Genomic DNA, 21,150 nt, shown 5'->3' on the forward strand with positions numbered 1-21,150 from the left:
AGCCATCAAAAGAAATAATAAGCACAAACAAGTTTCATGAAATCATAATTACTGAATCACAAGAAGAACTCAGCTGCCTAAAACTGATAAAACATTAAAAATCCATTTTTTTAATCACATTTTTAAATGTATACGTCACAAGCACCTCAACCCATCGTATCATAACTGCACTGGATCCCTCTCACGACATATCATTTAAGATGTTACATTACAATTATTATATCAAATGCAGAACTAGTATTTGAGTGCTAAACACATATCTCAAAGGGTACATTGACATATATCTGTGGAAAAGAAAGAAAAGAGTAGAAGAGCGTGGCGGAGCACTGATCGTGTTCCCCACCATCCCGAGAGGAGGCGTGATCGAGATCTTTTAGGGCGGTTCAGGTATTTACAGGTGAACTTCATTCACAAAAGGAGGAATTTTAGAAAAATGATAGAACCGGCTTTTTTTTTTTTACTGTGTAATTCACACAGGACGGCGTATCAAATCTGATTTAGTTTAGATGGTTGAAGCTGCGGAAAAGAACACAACTGGCTAAAATCTGATTTTGGTTTGATACCTGAGGTGTGTGTGTGTGTGTGTGTGTGTGTGTGTGTGTGTGTGTGTGTGTGTTAAAATACCCGGAGAGATTTATCTTTGATTTCTGTGTGTAGCAAAACCCATAAAGGTCTGAACACACTTAGTCACGTTCTTGCCAAGAGTTACATCACACGACTATCTTCTCCTCTGACCCTTGACATGAAAGCAAATAAGCATATTTCCAAAACATATTCCTTTAATAAAAGTTTGCTCCACCTCTGGTCTCAAATAAACGGTGAATACCTTGGCAGATAAATAAACTCTTGATCATGTAAACGCACAGTAATCCTTGAGATACCACATGACTTGAGTCTTTTATGTGTTTCTATGACAGGGGGGCGTTGTGTGTTTGAGGGATTCTCCCTTATCTTTTTGTTTGGTAATAGTGCAACAACGTATCGAGCATTAGCAATAAAAAGTCCAAAATGGAGAAGAAAGTAAAGGAGGGAAGAAAAAAACAAAACAATGAGCGCAAAAAACGTAAAGATCGTAATAGTACCTGGCATACTTTTCAGAGAGTATTAAAAAAAACGACAACATTCGCACACATTCGCACAATATATTCATATTCATATATATATGCATATAAAACACCAAAAAAAAAAGGAGGAAGTTGGTCGCTGCCTGGCTTCCCCCTGTGGCTGAAGCAGACAGTGAACAATGTTTTTTTTATTTTATTTTTTTTAGGAGCTGTTGTGTTGAGAGGCTGTGCTGGCTCAGGGCGCGAGGCCATCACAGCCGGGCCACGTTCACGAGGCCGCCGCCCCAAAAAGAAGCTCGTGGGAGGAGACGCTTCCCGAACCCGACGGGGTGAGCTCTCCCGCTCTGAAGCATCTGCCTCCGTCCGGGCCTGCCGCCTCCACCCGATCCTCGATTCTCTTCCCTCCTGGTGTGAGCCCACGACTCCTTAGAGGGGAAGAGGATGGAGGGTCAGGAGGTTGGGGGGCTACCAAACATGGCCGAGGTGGCTTGTTTTCAACGGGGGGAGGGGGAGGGGTGTTGCAGGGTGGGGGTGAGGGGTGGCGAGGAGATGGGTGGCGGCGGGAGAGGAGCGCTTGTCCTTTATGAGTAGGAGGACGAGTTCTGGCCCTCCTTGGAGCGCGCCTCGGCCTCCAGGTCCTGGTCGTCCTTGGTCTTGATGTCTTGGTACTCGTGCGTGGAGACGGCGCTCTTCAGGTAGGCCCAGTTGGCCCCCAAAATCATCAGGTAGTGGATCTGAAGAGAAACACACATTTACAGGAAATAATGTGCAGAGGAGGACGGGTGCAAGTGCACAGTCTAAAAACAGCATGCTGACTTTTTCTGTTTGTGCCAATGACGGAAACTGATTACCCACAATGCAGTGCACACAAGAGCAGCTGGAAATAATTAGATGATTGTGAAACAGCTCCAGAAATACTTGAGAAACAAAACAATAACTACATTATATAAAAAACAAATATGTTTCAAAGCTGCGAGCTCCATTTCCTTTGTGCAATGCATTTTCTTCCAGTATTTAATTTTAGCATTCCTGATTTATTCACTTTTTCCAGCTGATTCCAGGGAAATCTGCATTGAAATCAGCACTGCAGACGAGTTTTTGAATGCAGAAGATAATGACATAAAACATCTAAGTAAAGGTTTTAATTAGAGCCAAAACACAACAGGTGATTTCACTAAGTGTGTAGACGTTAATGAAATCCCCTGACGGATGAAAATGATCTAAAACAAAAGATTTAAACACGTTTAATATTCTTTTTTAAATACTATTGTGCATCTCCTCCCACCTCCTCGATAACTTAGCTGGGAACCTTCACAGCACAGCGAGGGCTTTCAGATCATCCAAAGCAACACCTGCTCATTGCTTTTTTTAGCATCTCCTGTTTCCCTGCACATGAAACCAGGCGGTCCGCCTCCACAGCGGAGTAAAACGCCGACCCCCGTCTACTCAGAGGCAGGCTGCAGGGCTGGATCTCAAACCCGTAGGACGGCACACCGACAACGAGCGCGCTGAGAGGCGGGGTTGCCGTGGCAACGGACAAGCGCGCCATGGCAACGTGCACATTTTTTTTTCCTTCCGAGAGGCGGGCCCATTATCGGCGGGATCATGACGGGCTTACCAATGCGATGACGGTGGCGCCGGCGCCGGCGAACGCGACGATGTAGAGGTGGTAGGACAGGTAGAACTGTGGGGGGAAGGAGACGGTCAGAGAGGGAAGGAGACGAGGGACTAGGACAGAAAAAAGGAACGGTCAGCGTCCTCTCACCTCGCTGGTGTTGCAGATGTCTCCCAGTGTGGCGCCGCAAGCTTTTCCCGGAGTGGCGTTCCAGGGGATGATACCTGTAGGATCAGAGGGATGAAAAGTCAGAGGACGCCGCGAGACCAAAAGGTTCTTCCTCCCCCGAGACTGTGTGATGGAAGGCATTAGGAACCGGGCTCGGATTAAAGGAAACAGGGCCGCTGAGCCTCTCCTACAGGGACCATATGGGTCATTATTTCCATTTTTCTTCCTCACTATCGGCTCATTATAATCCGCCTTTACTTTTTCTTCTTTGCATTAATATTTTCGCCATAAATTGACGTCATCAAAACCCTTCGCTCCGATAATAACTTGATGACTGCCAGTAATTGGGGTGAATATTTCATGCAGTGTCGTAGCCAGTGAAGCATATGTGATCCTCGTCCTACTTTGTTAACGGGCCAGCTGTCCTTCAAATGTGGGTCACGTACTGTACGTACTGATATGCAACGACCGCAGAGCATTTTCATCAATCAGGCCCTCAATAATCTCAGTGCATTTTATGACCTCTTCCGATATAGGAAATGACATTTAAAGCAAACCGGACGTGGAGATGAACATGTGATGTTTAGGGTGCATGGAGCAGAGTAAAGCCTTTTGGATTAGTTTGGAAAGTGTTTCTTAAATATTTTGCTATGCAGCAGGTGAAGCCTGGGCTACATGTGTGCAGCGATTTTATTGCCGAGGCCGGCCGGCATGTTTTGAGCTCGCTTCCTTTGATCAGAGGGATTTCTCTTAAACTTTGAAGACTTGTAACACCGCCTGCAATCTGAAGCTTTTTACGTCAGCTGCAAATCAAAATACCTGAGGGGATTGCCTCTATAATTGTGGTTCGGCAGCAAATAATGATTCAATAATTTGACCATTTCAGGACTGAAATCTATAAATGTAAGTGTGTCCTTTGATTTTCTAGACAACCGTTCATCCGACTGACTTCCCACTCGGCGAGTTTATTTCTGAGGAAACAAGGAAGTGCAGTGTCGAGTGTGAAGTAGCTAACATGAACGCATGAACGATTCAAATCACACAGTTTGAGAGGGGAAATGTCTTTCGTTGACCGGCTCAACACACAAAATAAATTAAACAACCGACTAAGCTTCCAAACTGTCTTAATACACCTTTGTGCAGTGCTTCTTATAATAAACACCACATTTCCCATAAACCTTTAGCAGGCATTAAGTTGGTATTTCCATATTTATGAAGATAAGAACAAGTAGGATATGACGCCGCAAAAGTGATTTGCTTTCCTGTAAATCTTTGTTTTTATAAGCCCAGTTATCAAGACCTACACACCTGGTCCAATGCAGCTGCAATGCAATGATGTCACCCTTAATTAGATCAGGTGTGCAGGATTAGAGCAGCAGCCTGAAGGCTCGACTCGGCAGCCAGTCTTCATCACTGTTGTTTGTGCTTATTTATTAGAATGAAATAATAAACACCCTCTAATACGGCATCATTGTCTCAGACACACGCTTGAGATATTTCTCCTCCCGATTCAATGGGAAGTGACGGCAGAAGACATTCATGAGCTTTAATGATCATTGTCAGCTTTTTAAATCGGAGAGAAAAACACATTTAAGCAGAAATCACATTGGCCACAACTGATGTGTCAATGCTTCTTGTCATGCTTTTGTCAAAGGTTGAACTCACTAACTGAGGCAGATGAGACCGGTTGAATTAATGTATATTACAAAACTGCTAAAACTGACTTAATAGGAATTTCTATTATCGGGATGATTGTATTTATCCTCGCTACAGTGACATTTTTTTAAATAAATACAGGAAATACCAAAAAACAGACACACAATGCTGCTGTTCTTTTATACCCCTTATTCATGCGGGAGGACAATATGATTTATGATTACTTTTCAATTGTTTGTTCTTCACTAAAAAAGGATGCATAGTAAAATAAAAGAAGCACCGCCTCCTTTGTTTGTGAACAAAACGTCAGGGAAGTCATTCCCAGCCCCGGCGGCAGGAGAAAATGTTCATTATATATATATATAATATATATTATCGACTCACCGTACTGCCTCACGTCCACACAGATGGAGTCAGGCGAGGTGATGTTGGCGTCAGGAGACTTCATGGCAGCGCAGGTATTCCACATGTTGAAGAAGAGGAACACCGGGATCGCCGTGAAGCCGAAGATGGCGAGGAAGGCCAGAGCGAGGATGTAAGTCAGGAACATGAACTGAGGAGAGAGGAAAGGAGACGTTCATATTTTGTCAATGTGAAGGCCAATCTGGCCTCAATGAGAGTGACTGTTTGGTGTTTATTTTTTTAAAAGCCCGCAAACACTATTTCAAGTGAGAGCATTATAAAAATACACATCCAAGTAATTCAATCTCATTTAGAGGCTTTCATTCGGAGTGTATCTGGGTCAGTGGCTGCGGTGATCTGCAGCAGCTGTTCGTGCGCTCGCTGACGTACGAAGGCGGTGATGCAGCGGCCGCAGACGGTGGTCTTGAAGTCGCTCTGCAGCTCCTTCTTGATGGCGCTGGTGGTGTAGAAGCCCTCAGCCAGCAGGACGATGGCGTAGACGAAGAAGAAGGAGGCGACGCCGTAGATGATGTACTGGAAGATCTGGATCCTGAGCGCACGGAAGAGAAAGGACCACGTTAGGGATCAACAGAGATGTTTTAAATTAGATCATTTTTCTGTCATGTGAACCGCATACTCGGTTCGGATATTCAGAATTAGGTTTTATTAATGTAATGTTCTCAATTTGAGTCTGGTTCTAGGAGCATTCTTTGGAAGTGAATGCCTCTCGCCTGGTCACGGCTCAAAAATTAAAACCCACGACAAATACAACTACTTTAAAACGCTATAAAAGACCTTCATGTTCACAGGTTTCTGGATGTGCACAAACATCATCAGGGCGCTTTACGTTAATCAGAGTATGCACACGGGGACATTAGTGGCCTTTTCTGCTCAGTCTGGCTTTTATCTAGTCTTCATAATTTGATGGTTTTCATTATTATTGCTTATTATTTAATCTGGTTGTAGACAGTCAGTGTCTAATGTGCTTTATGCTATGGTTTTAGTGTGTATACACATTTAATAAGTGTTGCATTAACCTAGTATGGTGGGCATTAATCTCTTCATTATCGCTCCATCCTGTTTGTTCGTCTCAATTATGTGTAATTCCTTTTGAATTGCATTTGATTAGTTTGAAAGGTGCTATGAAGATAAAACTGGATTGATTGAACATTGACTTAATATTTTGTAATATCTACTCTGTAACTCACATGAGTTAAGACCCATTTCCTAGTTCTCGGGTGTGAATCATGGCAGATAATGTGGGTGGCTCTCCTCGACAGATTTAATAACTGCAGGAGGACAGTTTCAAGGCTTTCTCCTCAAACTGTTAATGGTGCTCATCAATGATTCACTCCTCAGGTCTTGTTACAGTCTGCATGTTTCAGCGCTTTAGTGCTGGATTTCCGCTGCCGTCAGCCAACCGAACTCAACCCCTCTGAGGACTTACACCATGGCGAGGGTGGCGTGGTCCGTGGTGACCGTGGAGAAGTGGTTCTCCAGCATGGTCAGGGTGCCGGTCAGCGCCACGTGGCCGCAGCCGCAGAACAGGGCCACGCCGGAGAAGCAGAGGATGGTGGCCACCAGCGAGGCGTAGGGCACCCCGCCCAGACACTTGATGCAGCACTCGAAGCATCCTGCAGGGGGCGACGGAGAGAGCGGCGTTAAATTCACTGCAAAAACGCCTTCACGGTTATAAAAATGCTTTCTTCTGTCAGAAGACTTCTCAGACGCCTCAAAAAGTGGCTCCATCGGCTCCGCTGATGACACTTCACTGCAACTCTCCACGGACTTTTGCCAACCGCTGCTAAGCCAGCAAACAGGCGTGGATGTTCATACTGTCGGGGCTGATTCGAGCATGCATGTGCTGTGAAGGCGCCACGAGAGAAGAACAACACTTCTCGCTGTCAGGCACTCCAAGCGGCTAATCACTGCATCTTTCACAGTTGGTGTGAGTTCACTTTGAGCTCAGCTGGGAGCGCTGAATATTACATGCTCACAGCCTCACAGCCTGCACTGCTCAAGGAACTGCAATATCTCCCTTTTGTCTTTAAAGAAACATCTCAAATGTTTTTTTCTTCTTCTGATGCATGAATACCTTATGACCTAGATACATTATTTTAAAAATAAACGCAATTTCTCAGGGCACATAGAGGTGACATTTAAATGGCACTGGTTTTTAGTTTGTGATTCTAAAATACTGAAGATGTTGAAAGTGGGAATAAGACAAAATATGTTTTCAGTGCATTTAAAAATGAAATGCAAACGCCGAAAAGGCCTTGAGAACGTGCCTATTCGTCCCCGCACAGCTTGCATGTATTCTCCTCTTTCTCCTTTTTCACAACTTCAAAATGATGACGAATGATGCGCAATCATCCCTTGCGGTTGAGCTGTTTCTGCAGAATGAGGATGGTGATGAATTAGTAAATTTGTTTCCCATTAACGCTGGCAGCACGTGAAGCTCATAACCCACTCGGGGATGCAGGTAACGGGGAACGCTGGGGCTTTCTGCTCGCATCACATCGAGAGGATGAAGGAAAGATAACGCAGAGTCGCGTCTTATATAATAGCCGGTAAAAATAGCTCCTCCAGCAAAGCAGGAAGTTACTCTGGGTGGAAAAAAAGGAGACAAAATGAACTGTCTTGTGTGTGCCACTTTGCTGTTTCCATGACAACCTGCTCCAATTGGCAACTCTGAAGCATCATTAATTCATGTTCAGAAATTTGTTGAATCTGAATGTGTTTGTAAAGCCTAGAATACACAGTTGACCATGCTACGTATCTGTCGAAGCGGCACTAAACCTGCTGCACTTCCTTCGGGCTACGCAGCGTTACGCGACGTTATCGCCGAGTTTGAAAGAGCTGCTGAGCGAGTTCAGCAGTCCAATGAGAGGTTTTCTAAAACCCACAAGGACCGCCAGAAACAAAAATTAGCGTTGTGAGCACGCTAGCATTTAGCTTCACGGTCTCACAGAGCCGGTAGCATGTGCGACGAAGGAAAAGGAGAAACTGGTTTGTCCGCTTTTGCACAACTTCACAAAATGTACAAAACAAGATTAGAATTTGTTTCCCAAAAATGTGACTATTTTAGGATCTTTAAAAACTAAAAGGTTGACAAAAATACTTGAGAAACCAGTCACCAGATTTTCCAATTCATCGTCTTATGATTATTATGAAGCAGCTGGTAATTTACATAATCTTTTATAAATAATTTGTAAAGCTCATCTGTTTCTTTATGGGATTTTTTTCTCATAATACAGTATGTTTTTCTCTGATAATGTTCTCCTCTCTGTGGAGGTTTCTGACCTCAGTGTGAGGGCACATGAAAACCGCTCCACTTCATGTCTGACTGAATAAAATAAATCTAAGATGCAACTGCCCTGCTCCTGCTGCCGGTACTGAAGACTGCGTGTTGCGTAACGAAGCGGAGGCTCGTTGCATAATAGATCCAAATCCTATTAATGTTAATGAAGGAAGCGATGGAGAGGTGGAGCTGATAAAGCTGGATGGCTCTAAAATCTGAGCCGAGAAACAGGCCAGGCCTCGAGGGGTGAGGGGTGTGGGGGCAGCGATGGACTCACTGGTCGATGCCATGAGGCTGTTTAAAAGCTGCTCTGACACTCCATCCTACTATAAAAGGTCAATCTCCCCAGGTAATTTAATATGTTAGTCTTCCTGTCGTCGTTACTTAGAGAAGAGAATGAAACCTGCCAGAGTGATGTGGTAATCCTGCTTTTTAAAATGCAAATGTGAATTTCCAGGTGGTGTAATCTTGATGTATGATTTGGCGATAGCTCCTTTCAAGGTGCGGAAAGGAGTCCAGGAGCTCATTTGTTTTACATAAAAAATGACTTTTGAGTTTGAGAGTGCATGACCGATATGTAAAGCTGTTAACTCTATGTCCTCCCCGGCCCCATGCAGCTTCACGCATGAATTCACAGGTTTCATTTAAACACCGAGCGAGGCTTCTCATCCGGCCCGCCTGTGGCTACGACTGTTTGTCAGCCTCACTTTTAAAGTGCGCTAATGGGAAACAGACAGGCCGGAGTGGTCAGCTCCAGCCGGCCCTAATGGAAATCAATGGCCTATTCATTAGAGTAGAATTTAGGGGACACACCGAGGCCGGCCCTTCGCTCTTGTTTTATACCTCGCTGCATCTCGCTACCTCTCTGGATGAAACATGGCCGCATGCCCACGCTGTACTTACAGTGAACCAGCTGGAGTTAATCGCTTAGACAATATGTTACGCTGCTGATGCGATGCTGCATCGTACATCATCTCAACCCCCTCACACCGAGGACCATGCATCCGTGGGAACAATCCACAGCCGCCTGAACGGCAGATTTGGGAATTTCTGTTCATTTTGTCAAACTTTGAACTGTGAATCATTTGACAGACAAGAGCTGCAATTTAGGATTAACAACGCCTGCTGATAAAGCTTGTTCTTCCACTGCTGCAGGACAAAAAAAAAATGTCCGCCATGTTTAAATTGGTTTTCAATTTGTAGCCGAGAGTGACAGTTGGGCGGATGGATGCTCGCTCTTTGTTTGTGTTTTACAAAGACAAGAGGAAGGGAAGGAGATTAGGAACAAGTGAGTAGGAACGACGGTGTAAGAGAGAGGGAAGCAGAGGTGAATGGAGAGGAAGACTGAAGAGGAAGAGATCGATATAGAAAGCGAGCGGCGCAACAAAGGGAAGAGGAAAACGAGAGGAGGAGGTGAAGAGAGACGCGGAGCGGGCGAGGAAGAACAGAGAAAAGAACAGAGAGAGAGAGAGAGAGAGAGAGAGAGAGAGAGAGAGAGAAAGAGAGAGAGAGAAAGTGTAAGCGAAAAAGCAGCTCTTGGCCCCGGGGCCGGCAAATAGCAGTTGCCATAGCAACGCGTTACCCACGACCCAGTTCGGCGGCAGCGTAGTCATTCGCAGCCGCGTCACACATGCACACATGCACACATGCACACATGCACACATGCACACATGCACACATGCATCACATGGATCACATGCACACATGCATCGATGGAGAGTGATGCAACCTCGATAAAAAAAATTAGGGATCGGCGCTAAGTGGCGACGACGGTGTGGGATTGGAACAAAAAAAATAACAAACGCACAACAACGGGAAGACGAGAGCAACTGAGGCGACGACGAGAAATGTGGAAAGAGGGAAATGCAAAGTTATCCCTAATCTGCTATTTGGGTTTTAAGAAGTGGGTCAGACCGATGTTATATTGTTTGACATGAAAGAGATAGATGGACGAGAGAAAAAGATTATTTCATTTAATCAGCTCCTCGGGGACTTTAAGAATTCATATTACAGTAAAGTGATTTGGACAGACGATAAGAAGTGGGCGGAGTCACCCTGAGGGGTGGTTTGCATGGTTTACCATTTTAAAGCCTAGAGTTCTGCATTCTGGCCGTCGCCATCTTGTTTTGTGGCAAGAAGAAGGCGGAGCTGAGCACAACCGACCAACATGTCGCAAAAACCTTCATGAACAGGAGACACACGGAAATACTATGAAAACAATGCAGTGGTAGCGACCTGTCAATCAAACGTTAGCCCCGCCCTAAAGCGTCCCCTGCTTTATGGTCTGTTTGACTCTAAATGACCATCATTTACTAAATGAACATCATGCTGTATTGAAGAAGACTTGAAACTAGAGATTGAGACATAAACTCATGTTTACAATGTTTACTGAGGGAATACATCAAGAGAAGAAGAGAAGAGTAATTTATATAGACTTCTATACAACCTTTTTGCAACCGGAGGAAACAGCTGAGTGAGGTGAGAGTGAAACAAAACGGTAAAGTAGAAGTTTATATGAAAGTAGAAGTTTATATGAGCTAAAAAAACAGCATAAAGTCCACACAGTCAATACAAACACGTGATTCATTCCAAGACGTCTCATTGGACAAGAGAACGCTTCAGGCTCTCTGATTGGCTGAAGGAGGCGCGGCACAGAGTTTGCTGTCCTTTGTGATTCTGCTCTGATCCTGTCAATCACCTGACACCCAACAAAAGAGAAATAATTCCTCAAAAACATGCGACTTCATTGTCACATTATAGGTTTGAATTTGCATTTGATCAAAAATAAGAATAAACATAGATATGCATGCAAAATAACTATTATACATCGTTTAGTGCCAGTTTTTATCTGCCATCTCGAGATAATATCGCCTGAATGTATGTGCTGTAGTTCTCTGGCGACATTGATTTCCTAACTGCCATGCAGATGAAGCAGATTTAAATAGAAACTGAGAGAAGATTACATCGAGGGTCCTAATAATTTGCTATTATCGCCAACTGTTCGTACGCACAGTGCATCTGCCAGCAGGAACATCGGCGTTAGTAAAGCTTTGTGAATATTTCAGCGGCCGGTCTGGTCCCTGCCTGCGGCTGTAGTCCAATCTAGAAGTGCTGTATTCATTATGGGGCAATTTCCTCGCAGTGCATTATGGGTACATTCCCACAAGGGTTGAGGAGGACATCAGAGAAAGAGAGAGAGAGAGAGAGAGAGAGAGAGAGAGAGGAAAGGTGTGGGCAAGTAAAGCAGAAAGAGATGGGAGGATGATGGAAGGCTGCGTCTCCTCAGGTTGAGATGAAAAAGAAGCCCCATCTGTTTGATGGCAGCAGACTTCAGCGACAACAACAACACACACACACACACACACACACACACACACACACACACACCCTCACAACAAGATTTCCGTCTTTCCACTGGAGTTGAAGGATAAAATGTTTCTCTGAACTTTTATGAAACATTATTAACAACCATGAGAGAACATCAAAACCGCAGTTTTTGTTAAATATATGTATATTTTGTCATTATTTCTATTAGTTATGTACGGTTGTGGACAAAACTGTATGTATTCTGTTTCACATGACGCATCTTAGTCTTTTACAATATTTTAAAAGAGCAACAGATTTACGAAGATATTGTAAAAGGTAAAAATGTTCTTCCTGCTTCAAAACCAAACAACCATGTTTGCTGTTTATGTTTTTTTTTTTTTTTTGCACGTATTGGCACGTTTCTCCTAATGTTTTGAAGCGCATTTGACCGTAGTTGTGACCAGAAAGAAGCATTTATGTTATGTCCATCTTACACTTTGTGTACAGTGAACGCATTAGCAGAGCGTGGTGCATTCAGGTACCTTCCTGGGTTTCGGTCATATGCATTTTGCTAGTATTGAAACCTCAGTACACAATCATTACACACATAACACTGAAGAAAACTGCTCTGGTTGCAGTTTAAAAATGATATACTGTCATATAGATGAGAAAGTAGAACATTCTCAAAACTGAGAAGCATTTTACTTGGAAAAACTCCTCTATTATCAAAATAATTATAGATTAAAAAAAATGATGAATTAATCAACTAATTGTAAGCAATCAACTGAGTGATTTTATTCTTACCGATCCAAGTTGTGATAAACTGGATTTATCTTTGAAAAGCTGGCAGTTTGTTGGCCCAAGCAGACGGTAAGCACAGGAAGTATTCATGCCAAGAAATACTTCAAAATATGCAATTTGCACACAAAAAGCCCCCTCACATTCATCAGATAACTGACACGTTATCAACGCGGTAATCGGCTTGTTAGCCGCGTTGATCAAGAGGACACAATATGCTCTGAAACAGGTGAGAGGATGAAGCCGGCTGCCTCCACGGTTACCAACCGTTTCTCTTTTTTTATTCCCATGGTACATAACTGACCCTAATCTTCTGTTTGTGAGAAACCCTTGGCTGGTTATACCGGCATTATGGATGCCACAAGGTCAACATCTGGCCGGGCGTAATTGAGCATGATGGACCTTCAAATCCCGTTGTCACCACTCTGCTGCGTGATCAATACTTTTATCCCTCTGATCTGCTGGATGTTGCTTCCCTCTGTTCCTCTCTTTCTGTGGCTAAACTGGGACCCAACTGTCAAGACACGCAACAAACACAGTGATATACCAAAAATATAATCAGCTGGTAGGAAGTACCATGTTTAGCACTGAAACCTCCCCATATACGCACTGTTACAGTGCTTCTTTTAAATGTATTATCCAGTTGCAAGACCAGAACCATGTGGTAAAAGACGGGAAACTAACAAAAAGCACCTGAAAACCCTGCGATGTTCCATAAGATATGAAATATGGAAACCCCTGATGATGAAAAACGTAGTCATCATAAAATAAAAATCATTTTTCTGGACTACACATTAGTTAAAAGTTTAGGTGACTCACTAGATCAACATTATTTCAATAAGATGCAAACTCAAACATGACAAGATAGTGACTGTTTCTTTCTTTATTTTGCATCTCTTCTTTTTGTCTTCTTTCTGGTGCAAATTAGTGCTCAAGATATTTTTAAAGTTTAGGAATCCTGGTTTATCTCCAGGCAATCTCACAATAAGGAGTTTGTTATCACACAATATGATGCAAGAAAGCTGTTTTCGTGTCCTTTGGGTCTATTTGGGATAATGAGGCAAGAACAATGAATCATGAAAAGGGTTTATTTAAAAGAGCCCGGCTGCGGGGTGCAGAGACCTAAACTGACCGCGGACAGAAGCTAAACTGTGACGGCCCTCTCTTGTCCCTCGCCCCCTGGAGAGCAGAAGCCACCTGTCCCGAGATGCCGTGCGCTCTGCAGCGCTATTAGTTTGAGTCTTGTTCCAACAAAATGTAAAATGGCCCCTCTGGCCAGAAGGGCCGTTTGCGCTGAATGGCTCGGCGGTTACGCAACCGACTTGGCTAAAGTCACTCTCCCTGAGATGTCAAAGAAGTCGGTGGCCCTCCTCCCCCACGATGGGATTATGGAGATACACTTTGCAGCCGCCTCGGGGGCCACGGCAACACTGTGCGTCTCCACACAGGTCTTTAATATGAATACTCGTCATGTATCAGAGAGATGAGAGACTAATTTCAAAGAGAATTTGATGCTGAATGTTTATAATTAAGCACTTCCAAAGGACCACGCGGCCTGATTGACCGACACGTCGCTCAGGCCCGGTCGCTCATCGATGTCAGACACGCAGAGCGATGACGAGGCATCGGGCGCGTAATGGGCTGTGGATGAGAGGAGCAGATTGGGCATCAGTGGGTGATGGAGGGAGGCCAGAGGAGGTTGGCATCACTCAGGAACAGGGCCTGCTGCGCCAACTGCCACTTGCTGCTATTCATATACTGGGGTTCAAACATAGATGCAGTCTGATGTGTAATCTGTTGCTTCACGGGGCTTTGTGGTTATTTCAGTATCAATTATTCTTTTTTTTTTTTTTACCATTTAGGCTTTAAAACGTCATATTATAATAAAAGAAAATGCACTTTTTTTTATAATTCCCTGGTTTTGTCATACCAAACCCAAAGATATTAAATCTGCATTGATATAAAACTGAGAAAAGCAGCAAATCCTCACATTTGAGAAGCTGGAACTCGTGAATATTGAGGCTTTTCTGCTTGATAACTAAATATGAAACTAAATGAATTAACACATTCATCAATAACACCCTCTTGTTTAATACACTCAGGGGTTTTGCTGCTGGTCTTAATGGTTTTTATTATGAACTGTAGGTTAAAGTTTCTGCTAAACTTTAGATCTTACAGAACTAAGGACTTTTATATCTTCTCTAAATGTGCTGTTGTTTGTGCTAATTGTGCTAACATTTTGGCATCTATTACTCTTCAGCTAAAGTTACATCACTTGAAATGATTGATAACGAAACATTGTGGGGAATTAACCTTCTTGATATACAATAAATATGCAGTTGTCTTTGAAGGTATGAACCAAAAAGCAACTTTTCCAAAACTCTGTCGGCCTTCGTGCAGAAAGGGAATGGAGACAAGCTGAATACTGTTGGTTTTATGAACATGCGAGTGGAGAAATTCAGTTAAATATGAATGTGTGGCGACTGAATATGAACACAACGGTTCTCCTACATATGTGCACGCTGAAATAGAGCGTTTCCTTTGGTGCAAGCAGAGCACGGACGCAGACATTCCCCTCAACCACTCCTGGTCACTGACACGTAAACAAATACAAGCACACACACACACACACACTAACACACACACATATCCAGATGGAGGCTGACAGCAGGCTTTGGGCAAATGGCTTCAAATGAGGAACACATGAGCCTCTCCCTGTGTGATGGCTTTCACATGCTCCCGCAACCTCACACACCTCCAGGGCGAGAGGAGAATAGGCGAAGGCTGTGTGTATGAGTGTGTGTGTGTGTGTGTGTGTGTGTGTGTGTGTGTGTGTGTGTGTGTGTGTGTGTGTGTGTGTGTGTGTGTGTGGGAGAGAGATGAGCTCGGGAATCAGGACAAGGCAGGAAGGAGCGGAGGGGAAGAGATGAGAGGAAACCAAAAGCAGGATTGTTGCAGGTTTTATGTGCAACAAATCAATCAAAATGTGAGATCAGCAGATTCATGAGTGTAAATAAGGTTTTAAAAGGGGTGTAACATTTCAGTTTTGCCATTTTTTTGTATTCCTTGTACGCAAACCCAAACTAAAAGCACAGCAAAAGTGATTTGATCTGGAGTTGTCACATGTTAGACCCAGACTAGAGGATTGGTTTAGTCCAGGACCAGTGAAAGATGTGACCATGTTTGTGCATATGAAACCCTCAGAAGGACTTTGTAGTAGAAGAAAAGAAGTGAAGTTTCTACGTGGACCTTCTTGATGAAGACGCCATGTTGGAAACATGTCTGTTGTGTGGGAGCCTTTTTTTTCTCCGCTCGAAATTGTCGCTGAAAAACTGCCATGAAGAGATAAAAACCGGAGCGAGCCTCAGTGAGAGGTGGTTGTGTGTAACAAAGACAAGGAGGAGACGGGTGCCAATAACAGCAAGTGTACGCATTAGAGTGTGTGTGGGTGTGTGTGAGAGAGAAGCAGCACAAGGATGGTTAGTCCACATATCAGCTGCTATTACAGTCCATCCCTCTGGTGCTATAGTGTATACTTTGGTTCGTTGAACATTTAAGTTGCCAAATATAAAGCCACATGGTTTAAAAAGTCACAAAAGATCATTAATATATCTTCTTTAATTTAATTGTGTGTGTGTGTGTGTGTGGGGGGGGGAGGGCTTTTTGTGCCCTACAGTTATTACACACACACATCAGACACATCATCAGAGCTGAATAATGTGACTCTGTGTGTGTGTGTGTGTGTGTGTGTGTGTGTGTGTGTGTGTGTGTGTGTGTGTGTGTGTGTGTGTGTGTGTGTGTGTTTGGCAGCAGTAAAGTGGATAACAAGGCATAATAAAACTGACACGTTCACAGCAGAAGTCACCACCTGCAACCTTATTATCATATTTACTGTACACTTGGTGTGAATATTGTATAAATACGTGTCGGTAATTTACGGCGCAACCAGTACGACTTTATTAATGGAAGTTTGACTATTTATCACAACAGCAGCAATGATCCATTAAGGATTGAAATGTTCACATCACACAAGTGATGCTTGTTGGTCAAGAAGGCGTTGAAGGGAACCGGTTTATTATTTATCAGGAACACAGACTAAATGTCAGCACCAGCAGGTCGGGCCGTCCGGCTCCTCAAACAGGACCTTTAGAGTCAAGGCCTCAACTTGAACTCTGCTTTTTATTTTTTTTAAAGTATACCCTTGTGTTCCTGGTTCAGTTCCTGTTACATCGGTGTCACTCATTGGAGGTTTAGATCTGGTGAGTTTTAAGTGGGATAAAACGAAGAGCCAGACCACAGTCCAAAACCCAACGACATTCAATACACTGTCTTATAAAACTTAGAAACACACATTGACATTTGAGGAGCTGGAACCAGGGGATTTATTCAGTGGCCCAAGTATTTCAAAGTATGCAGTATTTCATAACAAACTACAAACTAAAAGCCTTTTATTATATTTCCTGCGTCACATTTGGAGGTTGGTTATACCACTGGACCGATCCATTAATTAATCAACAAATTGTTTCAGCTCTCTGTGAGTTACGGCAACAAAACCAATCAAATAAGGAGCGAACCAGACGCTTACTTTGAGCCATAAACTGTCCTCTCAACCTAAAAATCACTGCAGAAATGTAAATGTGATAGAAAGCATTGCTATTCAAGGCTATTTTAAAGGCATACACTTATACACAATGGGAAGTAAAGGCAAAAAGTTTGAGTCACATTTCATTTGATCATGTGGTGCAGTTATAGGAATCGTTCTACATTTTGTGACATTCGCTTCCTTTCTGAGTGTTTGATGAGAAGATTAAAACCACATGTCTTATGTCTGTTTGTGAAGCTGCAGCTGGCTAGCTTAGCTATGAAAACTGAAACATAAACATTTAAATGTGTTATTGATGAGCAACTGGTACCGATCGATCTTCTCATCAAATTCCTCGCAAGAAAGTAAAAAAGCGTGTTTCACAAACTATTCCTTCAAACGTCGCTCTCCTTTACTTGGTTTTCAATCAGCCTGAAGACATTTTGCATTACCTCTCCAGCACAGAATCTTAATATCCTCCTCTGCTCAGGTCAGACGTCACAGATTTTACCTTGACAACCTTGAGCGGCTGATGAAGAGGAACTCTCTTTGTGCTTCAGCGGCTGCAGCAGCGCTCTGCCCTTCCAGCGCAGGACATTCAACAAAAACCTGCACCCCTCCAGACGATGATGTCATCTCTTACGCTTCTGATCTGAACATCATAAGCAAAGGCGGCGAGCCGGCGACGCGTTATGCAAGAACACACACACACACACACACACAGGAAGGGACCAAGGTGTGTGAACAGCTCTTCCATTTGGAACAAAGGGGAGGACGGCAGACGGAGAGGAACTTTGAGAGCCAATTTAGAGGCCACATTAAAGTAACAAATAAAAAGGTCACATGGGAGGTGCTGTCTCTAATCAAGCGGTGGCATTCTAATGAAATCAGATAAAATTGTACCTCAGAGAGCGGAGTTGATGTCTCGTTATCCGAGTCCTGAACACAGTGTACCTCCACAGAATTACAGATTAGAGATTATAGGACGCAATCAAGCAAAAAGATCTCTCCATACCAACAGACACCGCCGCGGATTATAAACCCTGCCGGTGTTCTGCTCACTTTCCAGTTTGTAATTACGTTCAGCTCCATATCATACATGCGGAGACGCACAATAGTGATGCAATCACGAACATAGTCTGTTTACCATAATTACAGCTAATCAGCATGCTCTTTACAACTGTGAGCGTCGTACCTGATGCTAATGCATGATGGGAAGACGGATACTGCAAAATAAGTTGCATGAAATCACACTCGTGTAGCGAAAAGGGACTGTGTTTCTATTTCTTTATAATGTTCAAAAGTTTTTAGACAAAAGATGTTGCAAATAATTGGCTTAAACAAACGAGACATAACCTGAAAGCTAGTTGTTTCCAGTCGGTATGCTAAGCTAAGATAGCTTTCTCTTGGTTTTACCTTCATGGAAACCAAAATGTTTTCAAACTATCCCTTTAATGCAGCATAAATATTATATATTAATAGCAATAGTAATACATGTTGGTGGTCAAATTGTGCAATGAAGTTTCTGAGGGAGCTCACACTGCAATATCGTGTTTTTGGCCCATATATTGATGGTGAGATTAATGCAATTTATAATAGCCAATAAAAAGGGGACATATTATTGATCAGTGCAGCTTTCAAATACAATCTTTAGCATTTTAGCGTTGAGGTTGGAACTCAAGTAACAGTTTCATTACAGATGTTGTATGAAGCTAATACATCTGGCTCGACTTGGTGTTACACCTTTAAATACCCGGATCATTTCACACAAAGCGTTTGTTTGTCACGGGGCGTTTTGTAAATCGTGATCATTTATTCCGAAACTTCTGCTGAAGAAACGTGTTGAACCGCAGCAGATGATGAACCGCTGGCGCGCGTCGGCTCAAGCTCCTTACATGACAGCGCTCGCCTTCTTGCCCCCTCTGTAAGTCTTCAGCCTCTTAACGGATGCTATAAGCTTATGGTCACATTCCAGATGTCAAAGGCACACACAAATGATTACACCGACAAATAGGCCATCCTCCAATCCTCTGTCTATTTTGGTATGCATGGTGTGTGGGGGGACTCGGTTGTGCAACATCACACCTGGAGCGGTCCGGGCTGAAGGTGTTGAGCTGGGTGATACTTTTACAACTTAAAATGGTGATTAAGGAATTCAAAAGGGTTAATTACTAACTATAAATATGGCCGCCCTCCTGCTCATCTGTCCTCAGGGAATTCAAAGAGACTCGCCCACTCCGTCAATTAAAGCTGCATGATGAAGGCTCATTGGACACTGGGCTGTGTAGCAGCATGCCTCCAGAGAGGATGATGTAATGCCTTTTTAAAACACCACTGTTGAGGGACACCCCACTCTTCTGCACCGTATACATCTGGACTGTGACCAGGCAATGTTACTGTGGCCCGACAAGCGCTGCAGGAACTACTAGTCACAAAAAAATATTATGTTACGATAGTAATTTGGATTTGGCTGCAAAGCTGCATATTTTTCTCTCCAAAAATTACAACGATTTGTAACACTTGAGCTAAAAATCTTAATATTTGCTCCCAAAAGTGTAACATTTTGTAAAGGTGGAGCTAAAAGTTTGAACATTTGCCCCAAAAATAGAAACATTTGGAATACTGGAGTAAATAAATAGTAACATTTTGCAGTACTGGAGCCAATATATGAATATTTCCCCCAAAACATAAACATTTCTTTTATACTTGCTCCCAAAATATTTACTTTTTGTAACGTTGAAGCTAAAAGTCTGAATATTTCCTCCCAAAATTGTAAAATGTCATCCCATTTTGCATATGCTGATGCTAAATGCACTTAAAAAATGTGTCTTTTCAAACACAAACCCTTCCTTTTAACACAACTGCCCACATGAAACTGGAGAAAGGCTGCAGCACAAGAAGGACTAAAGCAGGGAAACACTGATGTTTTGAGGTGGGTGTGTGTAAAGCCCCCCTAGGCCCATGGGCTCTGATACCATCTCTCTCAGCCAACAGAGCAAAAAGGCATCATGCCAGAGAAGCTGCAACACTGACTGAGACTGTACAAAAGAAAAGATGGGTGAACATCTCCAAGCATAATCATTCATCTTCTGTATTATGCATCAGACGGAGCTGTGGGTAATGTGTGCCTGTCGTCAGTGTGACTTCACTAACACTACCAAACTGAAGGATGAGATTTTACTACCAAGCCACAATGAAAACACATCACTGTGTCTGAGACGACCCACACTGATCAGCAACAGCAACAGTTTGGTTGGACAAAATCGACTATTTCATGACTTGTCTTTAGTGTGCACGAAAAACACAATTTACTATTATTTACATCTTAATTTGTTCTGCATGCACTTTGCAAAGACACTCAGAATGAAGGGGTTAAAGAGCTCTCTAGATGCCAGTAAGGAGCGTGTTGCAGAGCCGCACAGAGCATTGCATGTGTGCACCTTCCAGAGGCTCCATCATCATGTCTGAGCGGTTGTAAACTGGTGGACACATCCATCAATGGCGAGAAAAGGCGCACCGCTGCTCGTTTCTTTCGCAGCCTCCTGCTCCACCGCTTCCATGATGTTGCAGAGCCGTCGACTGATCACGCCTCTGACAAGACCGGACACCGAGCCGCGGGTATTGATCGACGTGGCTGCGGCGGGAGGACCGTGAAGCTGCTGTTGCTCCGCGCACACCTGACGGACAACGATGCGGCCGCGTGCACGGTGCGCGCTATCAGCCGCTCATTAAGCGGAACGATGCACATGATGGTGCAGCAATGTACAAGCAAATTGGCTATAATGCATGCACCATAAAACCAGAGTGTGCACCTTCCACAACGCATCAACCCGCCCACCCCCTGGTTATCCCCCCCCCCCCCCCCCCCCACCACCAGCCTCCAAAATCCCCCTTTTGAAGGCGCCAAATAACACAGAAAACGGCAAATTGCGCTCGGGATTGTGGGAATAATCTCGGTCATCCAGCAGCAGAGAGGCCGTTTAATGCTTTCCCCAAATCGCCCTGGAATAGGTGAGAGGCCAGAGGGGGGAGGGGGTGTGTGGAAGGGGGGGAAGCATCGCTATTGTCTCGCGCACAAGCGGAGAAGCCATTGCAAGTAGGTTAAACCGCTCAGGCTGGCGCAGACGCGAATGTCTCCAAAGACAACGCAAGGAAAACGCGCAAATGTCAGCGGCTGATTGGGCGTACCTTTGCTGTCTTGTCCCTCGTCCTGAGTCTCCTCCGCGTTGGACTCCATGGCCGGCTTTGTCCCATCCAT

The 21,150-nt window shown here is 43.8% G+C and overlaps 1 protein-coding gene across 1 annotated transcript; it reads right to left on the minus strand.

Annotated features, from left to right (window-relative positions):
* Positions 1–1,645: 1,645 nt before the first annotated feature.
* Positions 1,646–21,150, minus strand: LOC306752777 (neuronal membrane glycoprotein M6-b-like; the record flags this gene model as incomplete). Its single annotated transcript, XM_079236582.1, has 7 exons — positions 1,646–1,798; positions 2,683–2,748; positions 2,830–2,903; positions 4,888–5,056; positions 5,296–5,455; positions 6,353–6,539; positions 21,081–21,150. 7 exons carry the CDS (start codon positions 21,148–21,150, stop codon positions 1,646–1,648), a joined length of 879 nt encoding a protein of 292 aa, XP_079092708.1.

This window comes from Taurulus bubalis (assembly GCF_910589615.1).
Source record: "Taurulus bubalis genome assembly, chromosome: 21".
Taxonomy (NCBI): Eukaryota; Metazoa; Chordata; class Actinopteri; order Perciformes; family Cottidae; genus Taurulus; species Taurulus bubalis.